Source organism: Podarcis liolepis (genome assembly GCF_965112155.1).
Source record: "Podarcis liolepis genome assembly, chromosome: 7".
Taxonomy (NCBI): Eukaryota; Metazoa; Chordata; class Lepidosauria; order Squamata; family Lacertidae; genus Podarcis; species Podarcis liolepis.
This window is the reverse complement of record NC_139561.1, coordinates 33,139,124-33,153,136: the sequence shown is the minus strand read 5'-3', so window position 1 is coordinate 33,153,136 and position 14,013 is coordinate 33,139,124. Positions and strand designations below refer to the sequence as shown.

General features: G+C 38.9%; 1 protein-coding gene and 1 long non-coding RNA gene across 7 annotated transcripts in view; one reads left to right on the top strand and one right to left on the bottom strand.

Annotated features, from left to right (window-relative positions):
- The window catches only part of ZNF536 (zinc finger protein 536), a 450,709-nt gene that overhangs the window by 282,737 nt on the left and 153,959 nt on the right, over positions 1–14,013 (top strand). For 5 of the 6 annotated variants that reach the window (XM_083513503.1, XM_083513501.1, XM_083513502.1 and 2 more), the window contains one exon: positions 632–2,194. In XM_083513503.1, coding sequence (XP_083369629.1) covers positions 632–2,194 — 1,563 coding nt within the window. Of the gene's footprint in view, positions 1–631; positions 4,686–14,013 lie in introns of those variants that run through there. The other variant, XM_083513506.1, reaches the window with a different exon arrangement.
- LOC310711707 lies at positions 7,063–12,132 on the bottom strand. The gene is made up of 2 exons (XR_014528608.1): positions 9,056–12,132; positions 7,063–8,880 (listed from the first exon to the last, which is right to left on the bottom strand). It is a non-coding gene; the product is annotated as an uncharacterized lncRNA (long non-coding RNA).

Here is a 14,013-nt window from a genome sequence, read left to right as displayed (position 1 = left end):
AAGAAACTGTATTTATAGTTCTTTATTTGGAAACAATGCAGCAGGTCTGCAGATCTTTGAATCCTTCTGGAATGGTGCCCTCCAAATAATGATAAATTACTTGAGCAGAATGCCATTTGCTAATTATATCCATGATTTACTGCAGAGCAAGACTTAAATCATTCATTTCAGTCTTGCGTAACAGTGCCATAAAATTTTTAGGGTTAAAAATTGTTTCCATATGTATAATTTAAACAAATTTTAGTGCTATTGTTTACAGAAAAACATTGTAGTCATCCATTTGTTACATATTTTGCCCCCCCCCCCCCGGCTTGTACTTTTAATGATCACTGTGGTGGAATAGTTTTGCTTTGTTTTAATAATCATATCTTTTAATTCTGAAGCACTTTTAGCATATTAAGTTAAGGAAAATATAACTTGTGTGTTTATGCTGTGTAAGTCTTGAGTTGATAGAAAGTGATTCAAAGAAGAAGTTTTTTTTTATTATTTTACAGGGGAAAGAACTGGAATTAGAAAAATAATTAGTGGGTTTTTGGAACCATCATTATTGTAGAAGGATAGATGTTGATCCCCTCCCAAATAATTCATTTTAATACAGCTAATATACCTATTTATCTTTTGATAATTGCAGGTGAGAAACCTTACAAGTGTCCCCACTGTGATTACGCTGGTACACAATCTGCTTCACTCAAATACCACTTGGAACGACATCACCGGGAACGGCAGAATGGCGCAGGACCACTTTCTGGACAGTCTCAAAGTCAAGAACATAAGGAAGAGACATCAAATAAAGGATCAATGTTCATTAGACCTGAAGTACTGAGAGGAGCCTTCAAGGGTCTTCCTGGAATAGATTTCCGGAGTAGCATGGGATCTCAACAATGGTCACCAGGAATGCTTTCCTCAGGAGATCATCCAGGTCATTCAACTGGCATGTCTTCAGAGGTTTCTTCAGACGGCATCAAGGGGTCTGACATATCTTCCAAAGGGACACGCTTTTCTGAACTGGGCAGAGCTTACCATAGTATGGTTGGAAATGGAGTGAACTTCCAAGGGTCGTTGCAAGCTTTTATGGACAACTTTGTCCTCAGTTCCTTGAAGAAAGAAAAAGAAATGAAGGATAAAGTCCTGTCTGATTGCATTTCCACAAAGCCTCTGGCTTTAGAGAGTGGTGAGGAGAAATCATCTAATAAGCAGAGAAAAACAGAAAAATCACAGTATGAGCCTCTTGACCTCTCTGTGAGACCAGATGCAGCCAGTCTTCCAGGTTCATCCGTTACAGTCCAAGACAATATTGCTTGGCATGGCTGCTTGTTTTGTTCATTCACGACATCATCGATGGAATTAATGGCTCTTCATCTCCAAGCCAATCATTTAGGCAAGGCAAAGCGTAAAGACAGTGTTTTAGGATCAACTAGAAATGGTAAAGACCCACCCAGGGAGGCCATTGCTTCAGCAAATAAAGCTAGCTTGCTGCTGACTTCCATACAGTCCAACAAAGATGTAGCTACTTCCAATTTGATTGGCCAGATAGACCCGGCTTCTGAAAGAATGAACCAAGGATCCAAGGACTCTCCAGGAGAACAGAGGAACACCCCTTGGCCTGGTCACATGGATTCCACTTTTTATAATTTTGCAGCAGACTTCTACAAGCAATTTGGCGTTTATTCCGGAGTTGTCGGAGCACAAAATGCTTGCACTGGTAACGACCCTGACATAAAAACACAAAGTGAAGATGACCCAACCATGCTGCTTTCTGACTCTGTAAATAAAAGTGCTACTGACGACCTGTCAGACATAGCTTCCTCTGAAGACATGGAGTCCTCCAAGGAAGAAACCATTGATGATGAGGACATTGAAACAGAACCTGATCTTACGAACAAACCATTGTCCAATCTGAGCAAAGATGGTGCCGATAGAGGGGACAACGTACAAGGCTCTGTTGCCTCAAAAGGACTCATGCCGCCATTGCCACCTTCCGAAAAGCAGTGGCACAGTCAGAATCTCCTCGCCTCCCATGAAGCTACACCAGGTGCCATGAAGCCTGAACCAGCTCAGAGCCCACAGGTCCTGGAGAAGCAAGTCAACATGTTGTCGGTCCTAAGAGCCTACAGCTCTGATGGCTTAGCAGCCTTTAATGGACTTGCAAGTAGCACAGGAAGTAGTGGATGTATCAAGAGACCTGACTTGTGTGGTAAGTTTTAGAATCCTTATTTCAGACCATTTCAGAGAAAAACAACAACCCACAAAATTACTGAGTATGTCAAACTGTGCTTGTTAGTAAATTTGGCTTTAAGATGATGTTTTAAAACCTTGGGACAAAATTCTACTTTGTTACAAAGCATGGACCTCCATTGAAATTAGTGGTGCTTCATGCAGCAGTACGTGGCCTTTATACGTGGTCCAGGCCATTAAAAAAAATACATTGTGTAGTTTTTAATTAGATAAGTAGTTATATAAGACATTTGTATTTATGATATGTGACCAGAACATCTGCTGCTTCATTTTGATCAATCTGGTTTTATTTTATTTTTTAAACTGACGTGGTAACTTGCAACTTTTCAGCATTTGAACTGAGAAAAAAAAGTAAAAACACTAAATGCTTTGCCAAGCCTAAGCCTAGTTTGCTTTCCAAAAAAAATTATTTCCTTATGTTGAATAAGGACATATTGAATATGCTCAATGAAATATAAATTAAAAAATCTGGGTGGGTTATTCCAATTCGTAGTTATATTTTTATAGAGAAATCCCAAAATTTATTAATCAGACAGTGAGGATTATATCCAATGTTAGTAAAACTCAGAGTTGACCTGCTGAGATTAGTGGACCTGCTTTAGCCCTGCTCATTAATTTCAGTGGATCTACTCTTTGTAGAACTTAGTTGGGTTCAATCCTAATATTTTATTATTTTCAAAAGCTAGGCAATTTACTGTTTAAATTTCCTTACACAATTTCCTTATGGTAAACAACACAAACATCAATTACCTAATTAATAAGACAGTTGTTTATGTATGAAAAACAAACAAACATGCTGTTGTCCTTGAGCAGGTGCATATAATCACTTTATCCCTATGCACAATTATTTTTGGAGTCACCAACTGGCTGGTTACACTGTCTAGGTCAACTTATCTAATCATTAGGTTATCTAGAATGTAAAGAGTTTGAACTTGCTTACTGCCTTGATGGTTTCAGCAAAGTCTATTTTTATTGCTTGTCCAAAGTGGGGTGCTTAGGAAGTCTGTGTCATATTATTGCCACCACATAGTGACACCAACATTCCTCATGTGTAGAGAGAGAGAGAGAAACTGGGTCCTTTTCATTTTCTATATGATCCACAACCATGCAAGCCTCAAATATCAAAACTTCTAGTGTGTAGGAAAACCCAGAGGTTTATGCAGCTTTCGGTGCAAATAGATTTAAACAAAACAAAAAACAAAACAAAAACACCCTTTAATGAACAGAAAGGGTCTGTACAAATTCGTCTTTTAATACGATCTCTGTAGTTTTAAAGCACAGAAAGAGCTGCAACAAAAATCCCAAGCAGACCATTTAAAAAAAATGAGTTTATATACTGCAGTGGTGATAAGAAATAGAAAAGAAATGTAAAAGCTCATTTAACTAGCTGAACATCCTGCCCCACTAGATGATACTGGCACCCTGATCCTACAATTCCAGCTGTACAATGTGCACATTTGCAAACATGGGCTTGTCATATTCACACTTCCCATTTCTGGATGCGCCCTTAAGAAGTCTCAATGCATGGAGTGTTCCTAGGACTTTCTGCACCAGCTTTGAAATCTTCAGAATGGGGGTATACCATTACTGGTCTGGCATGTTGTCACAAACCAAGATAAAACACCTCCATTGCAGGCTGATGTAAGTGCGTTGCAGGGGGTTGGACTAGATGACTCTAGGGACCCCGTCCAACTCTACAATTCTGTAGTTCAAAGTGCTCAGGAAGAGTGGAGTGCAGAGGCACAAAAGCACACAGCCTAAATTCAGCTTATTAACCCAGAGAGGTAGCATACACAGTAAGCAGTTTAGAAATAGCATTCAGCAAGCTGGGTGGGGGGTGGGGGTGGGTTGCAATGCCATACCTCTAAACTTTGCCTTTTGCAAATCAAGGCCACCCACGCTGCTTGGCTCAGAAATATGCTGGGCTGTTTATTTTTAAAATGTGGAATCACAGATTTACTAAATTGGAGCTTATTACACTAAGACAGAGGTCTCTTGGGCGGAAGTAAAAAACAATGAATTAAAGTAGTTGTTGGGAGACCATAGATTTAGAGGCTCCACCTTATTTTCTACTATTCTAGGGGTAGGTATGGGGTGGGGTCTAAAGCCCAGGTGTTGGTGTGGAGTGGGATGGAGAAGACTGCAGCATTCATATTGCTATATATCTGGCAAACCATCTCAAGGGCATTCACAAATCCACGTACAAGGACTGTTGCGGATCTAAACAAATGTCCGGCTGCTGGACATTTAAAATTGTCCAGCAAATTCAAGATACTGGATCTCAAATAAGTGGAGTTGCAGTCCATTAGGGAGGTTACACGCATGCCTTGAACTTTTAATATGCAGACATGGCTGCAGGGCGGCTTTGAATGGAGAAGTGTGCCATTCTGAGCTCAGTACCCATAACTATGCGGTGCAAAGAATGTTTTCCAAGTTGTCAAAAAAAGAAAGAACTATGGGATTTCTGACAGTTTGAAAAATATTGACAGCTGTTAATGTTATGCAAATTGAAAGTCCCACATTCCCTCCTTTTAATAGCTGTTCAGCCTCGTGATTATGAAAAGGAGGCTGTCCAAAAAATCTAAAATTTAAAGTTTCCCAGTGTGAGATTGTGATCAAAGTTTCACAACCTTACTTTCTATTTAAGTGTTATATTCACTTATTATAAACCACATTATCATTGTCATCATCATCACTTTTGAAAACAAATCTGTTTTATTTTTTTAATTCCCCATCCTTCTAATGATTCAAAATTAATTTCATGAGTTGCTGAGTACACAAAAGTTTCACAAGCTGTGCCTTTTAACTGAGATAGAGCATCAGAGCTATGAGGCTGACCTGCAATAAGTTTGATTATTTTTATACGTGGAATTGCAGTTCAAATCCTCTTTCCCACACCTCCAGATTTTATTTTATTTTAAGTTTGGGCTGATACCTTTACTAGCCATTTCCACAGAAGTCTTTGTAGTTGCAGACTATGAAGTTGTAGTAGCCTTGTAGGAGTATTCTTCAGTATTCTTAAGAGTTCTGCCAGTTTGTTCTCCCAGAGACTGAAAATAAATTAATGTATATGAAACGCAGTTCATTGCTACTGAGTTTTCTGCTGCTCCTCAGACTAAGGAATTTTTGTGAGCTGCTATCAGAGCAAATGTGAGCCCCTTGGCCTGCTCTGAAAGAAGTTAATTGGTGGCATAGTCAACGCATTCCAAGACACATCCCTTGTGATTGGTTGCATTTGTTGCTCATAAGTCATGTTTCCTCAGTGAATGGCTGTAGAGAGCAGTCATAATGGATGACTGTTCAACTAGTAGTAACAAATCATGTTACCCAGTTGACCACTTGAGTTATCATGCATAATGTAAGCATCCTGGGAGATGGGTTGGGTGTAAGGCTGAACTTAGTGGAATGATTGTTGTTGCTTCACTTGGAGGGTTGAACTTAGAGAGCTTTAGACTAGCTTTGCTTGAAAGCTACTTGCTGAATGGCGTTTTAATGGAAATATGCTAACATCTCTCAACCCAAACAGTGTTACTGTCCCCTTCTTTTTCAGCCCAATTCAAGCAGGTTCTTGGCTGCTTTGAGCTAGTGAAATAGCACTACAATCCCAACTGTGCTGTCTTTTGGCTAACCCAGGTCCCCCTATTGTCATAATGGGGCACTTGGGACCTCTTCATGTGTTATAGTTTAGCAAATATACTGTGTGTACCCAGTAATACATGGGAGGGGTACATATTTATTTCGCCCCTCTATCTATATGCTGCAAGAAGTTGAATGGGTCCAGTCTCTCTGCCACACACATTGGAAATGTACATATGGTGAAAAGAATGTGAGTTTCTATTGCATATTATGGAGTACATGGTGGGTATGCATAGTGCTTCTTTTCATTTTGTAATGATTAAGTAACCCAGATTAGTTTTGCTTCTGCTTAAGTGTATGAGTGTGCCTGACATTGCACAAATAGATGGATACAGTCTGTGCACCTAATGATGATCATTCTTTAGTTTAGTTTAGATAACAACTAACTGGAGACATTTGTCATTTATAGGTTTTTAAAAAATAATACCTCCTGACGTTTTGCATTATCCCATTGCCATTATGAGTTTTAAAATGTGACTGATTCACTTGCTCTGATGGTGAGACAGTCAGCAGGAATGTTCTACCCATATTGATCTCAACATCTGTTCTCCCCACTTGAAATAGGCTCTGTCATCCTAGTCAAACCTTCCCCAATCCTAGCTCAGAAAACAGTATAGTTTGTAGACCAAGACAATCATTCACTCTGCTGCTTTGGTGCCCATGTTTAATGGGTATGCATCTGGAGACCAAAATATTCCCATGCATTCACTTGCATAACGGACATGAGCAATGTTCTAGGATAAAGATCATTGAATGGCAGCATATTTTTCTTGTGTGTTTCAGCAAACTGGCTATTACAAAGTAATATGTTACTTTGTAAATAAGTAATTGATCCAGACTTGGCTACACACACAAAAAACAAACAAACAAACAAACATGTTTGATTTGCTTAACCTAGCAATATGGACCAGATTTTCACTTAGATATATATAACTGTTAAATCACTGAAGCAATCCAGTTTTATGTCTCTAGAGCCTTTATGTAAGAGCAATATAGGGCAAAATTGAAACTTTATGGTGAGCTGAGGGTTAGATCACTCTGTCAGCCACCATGATGACCATCTTGACCCCTACTGTTTTCATTGTTGCAAAACTGAGTTTAAGGGACCTTTGATCAGCTAACCAGTGGACAATTTGGTCCTTTTTAAAAGTAGGTGTTTTGTGTGTGTGTTTGTGTGTGTGTGTGTGTGTGTGTGTGTGTTTGTGTGTGTGTGTGTGTGGAGAGAGGCAGAGAGAGCAACATCAAGGTATAATACTGAGATATACATATACCCTGTAGCTTTAGGGAAGGAATGTCTCCTGCTTTTTAAGAATTAGTTCTTCATACCACTACCTTCTGTTTACTCAGAAGTAAGTCCCATTGAATTTAGTGGTTCTTACTCTCTTGTAAACATGGGATTTCACTCCTAATCAGTTTAATACTGAAACCTTGTTCAGTGCTTTTCCTCTCCACTCAAGACAACATTTATGGTGAGGACCACTGAGATGCTTCCCATTAATATAAGCGTATTAATGTGATATAATGAAACACCATTCTGCTGCTTAGAACATCCTTCTCAACACAGTCCCCATGAATGTAATGTGAAATTAGGTGGGAGGTGGCTCATCCACATGATACCCATAACATTTTCTGTTGGATAAGTTTAGTACTGTTTCCTTTTTGTCATGTGACTTGATCTTAACTTCTAGTCACTCACACCTTGGTTCATATTTAGTCATTTTTGCTTGGTGATCCTGTCATAGTTGTGGTATGCTACTTTAATATCAGATTTTGATCTTTCTTGCCCATACCAGTATGTTGGTATCAACCAGCCTTAATTAGATGTTATGCAGCTAAATTAACAAATGCTTATAAAGCGCCTTTCAGAGGTCCTGAAGAAATGAGGGCTACACAAATATGGAATGTTGCTTCGTGTCCAGCGTTATAGCTTTATCAGAAGCCTTCTTTGTGGTTCGCAGTTATATTTAATCTCCCTTTAACTGCTGTTAGAAATAAAATGAGGATATAAAAACAGTCCCTCTCACTATTATCTCTGAAAGTCTTTGACCTTCTCTAACATACCTGGCTGCAATCATATACGCATTTACCTGTGGTACTTACTTCTGAGTAGGCCTGTATAGGATTGCACTTTAATATGTTATTTTAAATAGGGGACTGTTGTGTTGCTGCTGAATATGCACATTGTTGTAATAACATGGATCTTGTTAGAGCAACCCCAGTGTCTGTACTTGTTGAGCTGCCCCATGAGAAAGGTATGAATTAGATTTATGAATTATAATATTCAGAATTTGCTGCTTTTTTGCTTTTGCTAAAAGCTCTGATCTACTTTGTTCCATGTAGAGTTTTTTTCTGTTCTTGAAACCCTATTTTGGCTCTTAGAAACAACTTGGTACCATGTTGAATGGAAGGAGGTGTCTTTGTGAACACATCTTCCACCACTAACAGCTTGTATAATAGTCTGTTGTATGGTAGTGCCTTCAAATCTCAGGGCAAATTCACAAGGCTATGCTTATCTTGTGATAACAGCAGTGATTATGACAGCTTGCTTGTTTGGACGGATATCACAGCTCAACTGTCCTGGACAGGACTTCTTTATCACATGAACAAAGTGCATTTAACTGAAAGGAAGCATTATCAAGCAATAATCACTTAACTGCTACCACTTCAATTAAGGGTATGACTTTGCATGCAGAACTATGATAGTTTCAGTAGAATTGAGGACATGCTTCAGTCTAAATAGTCTCTTTTTATGGGCCTAATCTCATGATCTTCTGGGCATGGTCTTCAATAGTCACTCTGTCTGTCTGTGTATCTCTCTCATACACACAAACCCTCCCCTGTGTTGACTCCATGTGAATCCTGCATCATATGAAGGATTTGCTTTTGGCATGTTACTTACAATCAAATTGTGGGGTATTCAGCAGTGCACGAAAAGTGGAATATTATGCAACAAATGCACATGACTGGCTCATCATGGGTTGAACCATTTGAGAGCCATTGTGGTTCTTCCTGAGACTATTCTGCACAAACAAGGTAATTAAGTAGCATCATGGTCTACCTATATCACTCAATTCTCTTTCACTCATCTTTCCAAAATCTCATCTTTCTTTTGCATTCGGTCAAAGTCTAGCTGAAGCAACATGTTTGGTTCATATTGCTAAATTTCTATTAAATGTCATTTCACTGAATCCCAAGGTTTCAAAAAACTGACCTTGTGTGCAAAGGCATCAAAGGTGTATTTTCCACTTTAAATGTAAGCCACCACAGGAATTAGCAAAGGATTGTTCAGCAGGAGCGTCATTTACATTTCAGTGTTTGTGTATGTTTCAGTTGGGAGAGGGCAAAATTTAGCAAAACCCAAGAAGTCTCTCTTATGGATAAATTCAGGGATCAGGGTTAAATTGTAAAAAGTCTGTGTATTATAGAATCATTTGTCATGATTCTTCTTTTTTTCTTTTTTTAAGAAACTGCAACAGCTGTAGCATTATCAATGCAGGACAAACCTCCACTCCCCCACTTTTTTCAGCAAAAGAATCTCTGCCTTCTGTGTGCATACCTACCATGCAGGAACATTTAATTGTATCATAGAATAGTCAATCTTGGTATGCAGTATTAAGTACACTACCTAGATGAAAGATCCCCCCCGAGTAACAAATAAGCATGCTCTGAAACTTCTCTCACACACCCTTCTCCACCTTTCCTAAATGGCACCCTTTCATTTGCAGAACTCTCTGGGATCTGCGGAGACATTCAGATCATGCCATTTTCTTTTCTGCCATTACTGTGGTAGAAGTTCTTTTGTCCCTAATGAAGTTACTCCTCGTGTTTGTCTGTGTTAACTGGGATCAGAACCTGGCCCTGAGTCTTTGGGCTTCAGCTGCTGTTGTGGATAATGCATTGCTATTTGCGTGGCAATATCCAACCAAACTCATATGGCTTTCTTCCTTTTTTAATTAAGTCGAATGCCAGCAGCCCAATGAAGTTTGCACTCCTGGATAAAAGGGCTGGTCTGTGCCTAGCATTGTATTTGCCAAATGGTTCGCTAGTCATTTCAGTACAAACAAATGGATGGTGTCAGTAAGTCTGCAAACACTGTTGACATTTAGCCTTGTTTATGTTACTTTCCTTTTGCTGCACATTTTTGGCTCAAAAAGCTACTGTCGGAATCAACAGTGACTTCCTAAGCAGAAGCTAAGGGCCCAGCCTCTTCTAAGCCTCACCCCTGGGACCACTTGCATTATTAAGTGTGGAGGCTTTGACTTGGGGAACTTATGCTCAATATGTCATTTGGCTATCTAGAATTACAATAAAATTAGTCTCCAAATTTGTAGAAAAACAGAAACCAAGACAATACATATACATAGTTTGTTATTTGTAGTTCTGTTTTGTTTTTTTCCAACTCTGAACTAAAGCTGTGGAAGGGTGACTGGAAAAACAAGCCGTTGTATTGCGGCTTCTAAGGATGCATATTCTGAATCACTTAATGCAGATTAGGCTCCCTTGAACTTTCACCACCCTCTTGCCATTTAGAATCAGGGTGCTGAAGAGCAACGAAAAGCTGATTCTCCTCACCCTTTCCATGGTGAGCTTACTCTTGCCTTTTCGTTTTAGTGATTATAAGTACACAAACATGGATAATAATTATTCCAGATTAATTAAGCAGGAGGCATGAACTTGTGTGCAAGTGACGGAGCTCTTCCGTTAGGCCATAGATCACAGAGAAGTAATTCTGGCTCTTTCTATCCCTGGCACCTGCTGGTTCTGCCAGTTCTAGAAATCCTCCTGATACTACTCGCCTCTGGGGCCTGTCCAACTCCGACTTAGATTTCACTGGGCTGAATTGTATCTGGCTGTGTGGCATTGTGTCCAACATCTTCAGCAAATTAAGAAAATGAACCATAGTGACTGGGTGTAATTTAAATAAATACCATGATGTTTATTATATTTAAAGATAGGCAGGAAAGAGAAAGTTAAATCAGGCTAGATAGGTACAAGGTGCACCCTGACACTTTTCTTATTTTTATGGTTTTGGAATGTGACATGGCTGGCGTGTTCCTTGTTGCTTTCTTAATACGTTCTATCTTCAAGTGTCTTCAAAATGAAGGACATCTGGCAATTATAATTCAAGTGTATTTAAAATTCAGAAACCTACAGCCTGGACTTTGGTCTGCTCTGCTGTCCTCCAATATACCTACAAGTATTTGCCATGTACTCAAACCATGGTTTCAGTCTCACTTAGCGTACAAAACTACCATAACATAAATGGGTAGACTGTAATCTGGCACAGTTACTTGTGTAGAATTCCCATTGACATCAGTAGGACTTGCACATAAGAGAGTGTAGAACTGCAGCCACGAACCAGTCCTGTGCTGTTCTTTTTAGTCATAATTTTGCACCTTAAAAAAGAAAGATATACACAAATAAGAACAATTTTTGTCTTTCACATATCAGTATTTTGGATATTCTTTTATTATTGTAAAAAAAATGTGTAATCTTGTTGAATTTCTGAATCTGCTGCTTTTCTGCTCATGTTCCTAGATAATTATATCACTGGGGGTAAATGTAATTACCTGTTGCTCTGTTAACTCTTTAAAGCAAAGAGGAATTTCTATATATTTGTCAAAGTGTAGGAATCGATATGTGTGTTCACTATAATCTGTTGATCGCAGCAATACAAAAATCAAAGGCTTTGTAATATGTTTTGTTATGTAGGCATATGAGTCTAGAGAATGGACTGCCTTCGAAGTGGAAACTTCCTTTTAAAAAGATTACTTAATTGTCATTTCTACTTGAGTTTTAAATAGTTTCAAATTTTGTAATACTTTAGGAGGGGAAGAATTACTGTAGTTATCTTTTTTCATATTCTTTTGAGAAATGCTTCCAGTTTAATATGTTGTACCAGTTTTCCTCTTCTTCAATATTAACCAAGAAATGACAGTGAAATTCAATGAACAACACTCTTGACAGCCACAGTTTTAAAAAAACCTGTGATTGAAGTGAAATGTGTAAACTTCTGCTGGGTTATCATGTGCTTTGAAATAGAGTATTGTTGGAAGTAATTAGAAAATATATTAAGGTTTCCTGGTAATGAAGGCATGTAAGTTTTAATAATTGTTGCTTTCTGAATAAGTGTCACACTTTATCTTTAAATGTATATGGAGTTCCAAGTTAGGTCATTTCTGAATGGAATGTAAAACAATACTAAAAACAATGCTTCAATAACTTATCTTGGTGTTGCTAATAAAATTAAAAAGCTGTTAACCATTAGTATAGTTTGGAGTCATTTTGTTAATTCACTCAACAACAGAACTGCCAGGAAGCTGCTCTGTCAGCTGGAGGGGAAGGATCCATCTTGAGGTGTTTTACAGGGAAACTGGGTAGTGCAACTGGTTGGGATTTCATTTCTTCTTTCTTTCTTTTTTTTTAATTCCTTGAATGAAAAGACGAATTTGTTCAAGTGAAAAGCCACCAGTGCATCTTTTGTTCATCTACGATATAACGGTTGGTTAGCTGAAGAGGAACATATTGAAGTGTATCATAGAGATGTGCATCTTTTTTAACTGATGTAAATCAAAGATAACACAGTTGGATTTAGGGTTCCCATGCCACACACCAAAAACCCACCTTATGCCAGATGAAGTGGGAGTTGCCTGAGCATTGGCTTCTTACACTTGTTCATCTCCAGGTTCTCCCCATTGCCCTTCCTTCTGTGGGGCACACGTGAAGCCTTATTTGCTACAGCTGCTGGTGAAGAGGAAGAAGTTCAAAGGCAAGATGAACTACATATTCCTTATTTCATTCTCCACAGGCAATTTTAAGGGCATCCTATGAATCTCTAGGTTGCTACCTGGCAGCTCTAGAAGGACCTAATAGAGCTGCCTTATGTGAGCCAGACCAATTGCTCATCTAGACCAATATTGCCTATACTGGGCTTCTCTAACCTGGTGCCCTTCAAGAGACTACAGCCTCCATCAGCTCCAGCCAACATAGCCAACAACCAGGGATGATGAAAGACGTGAGTTCTCCAGCATCTAGCACACCAGACTGAGGAAGGCTGACCAGTACTGACAGACAGTGGTTATCCAGAAAGAGTCTTTCCTAGGCCTGATCCCAACTGGAGACTTTTTCTCAATTGCTTGTATACCAAACAGATCATCCCTCCATCCAGTCCCTCTCACTAATATATAATTTAATGTTGTCACTTTTGAATAACATATTGGTAGTTTTTTGTTTATGCCTTCCAAACACCATGAGTCAGGACCTGACATTTGAGTGTTCTGTGTCATACTGAGAAAAATCTGTAGTTCACCAGTAGAACAATTATATTATTTTGGAATGCTTGGAAATAATACAGCATTTGTGAGATAACTGTAACATTTATCCAGACTCACTGTGAGATTGTTCTCTCTCTTTGTTTCCCTCTCTCTGACGGCACTTCCCCTCACTAGGAACTCTTTAAAACACACACACACACAACCCAACAGACATTTTCAAAGTCAGAAGAAAGTTACAACTTTAAATAGTTATCCAGGCTGGAAGAATTATAGCCTCATATGTATACTTTTTGCACTCAGATAGGAGAACACTCTCTGTATCCCATGGGAATAACAGTGGTGAGATGATGTCCCAACAGGACAAAAGGACATTTGTGTGAGCAGCATAATTTGAGGTCTCCACTATCACATCTGACTCTGTAATGCTACAGCTGAAGCCGCATCACTAGTGTTGAAGGCTATGCCACCATTGTATAAGGACCTTGTTTTGCAATATGTAACAGACACTGCAGTTATTGTTCCGGCCTTCTTAAGGTATAAATGCTTTGTGGCTAGAGGCAGGGCCATTGGTTTTAGTGAATGGCTGTTTAATGCAGACTTGTTTAAAAACACACACAAAGTGAACAACTTGCAGATCAAGAGTGCTTCTCAGGTGGCAGACACCTCCACTCTTCAAAATTTTCATTTCTCCAAATTTTGCAATACATTACTTCAGCCCATCAAAGTGCACAGAAATGCATATACTGGAGCAAAATGTGTATAAAATGCACATATCAGTGAAAATCACATGCAAAAATGCATTAGGAAAATTATGTTGCAAAAATGCATACATTAGGCAAAATTGCATGCAGAAATGTGCATATTAGGG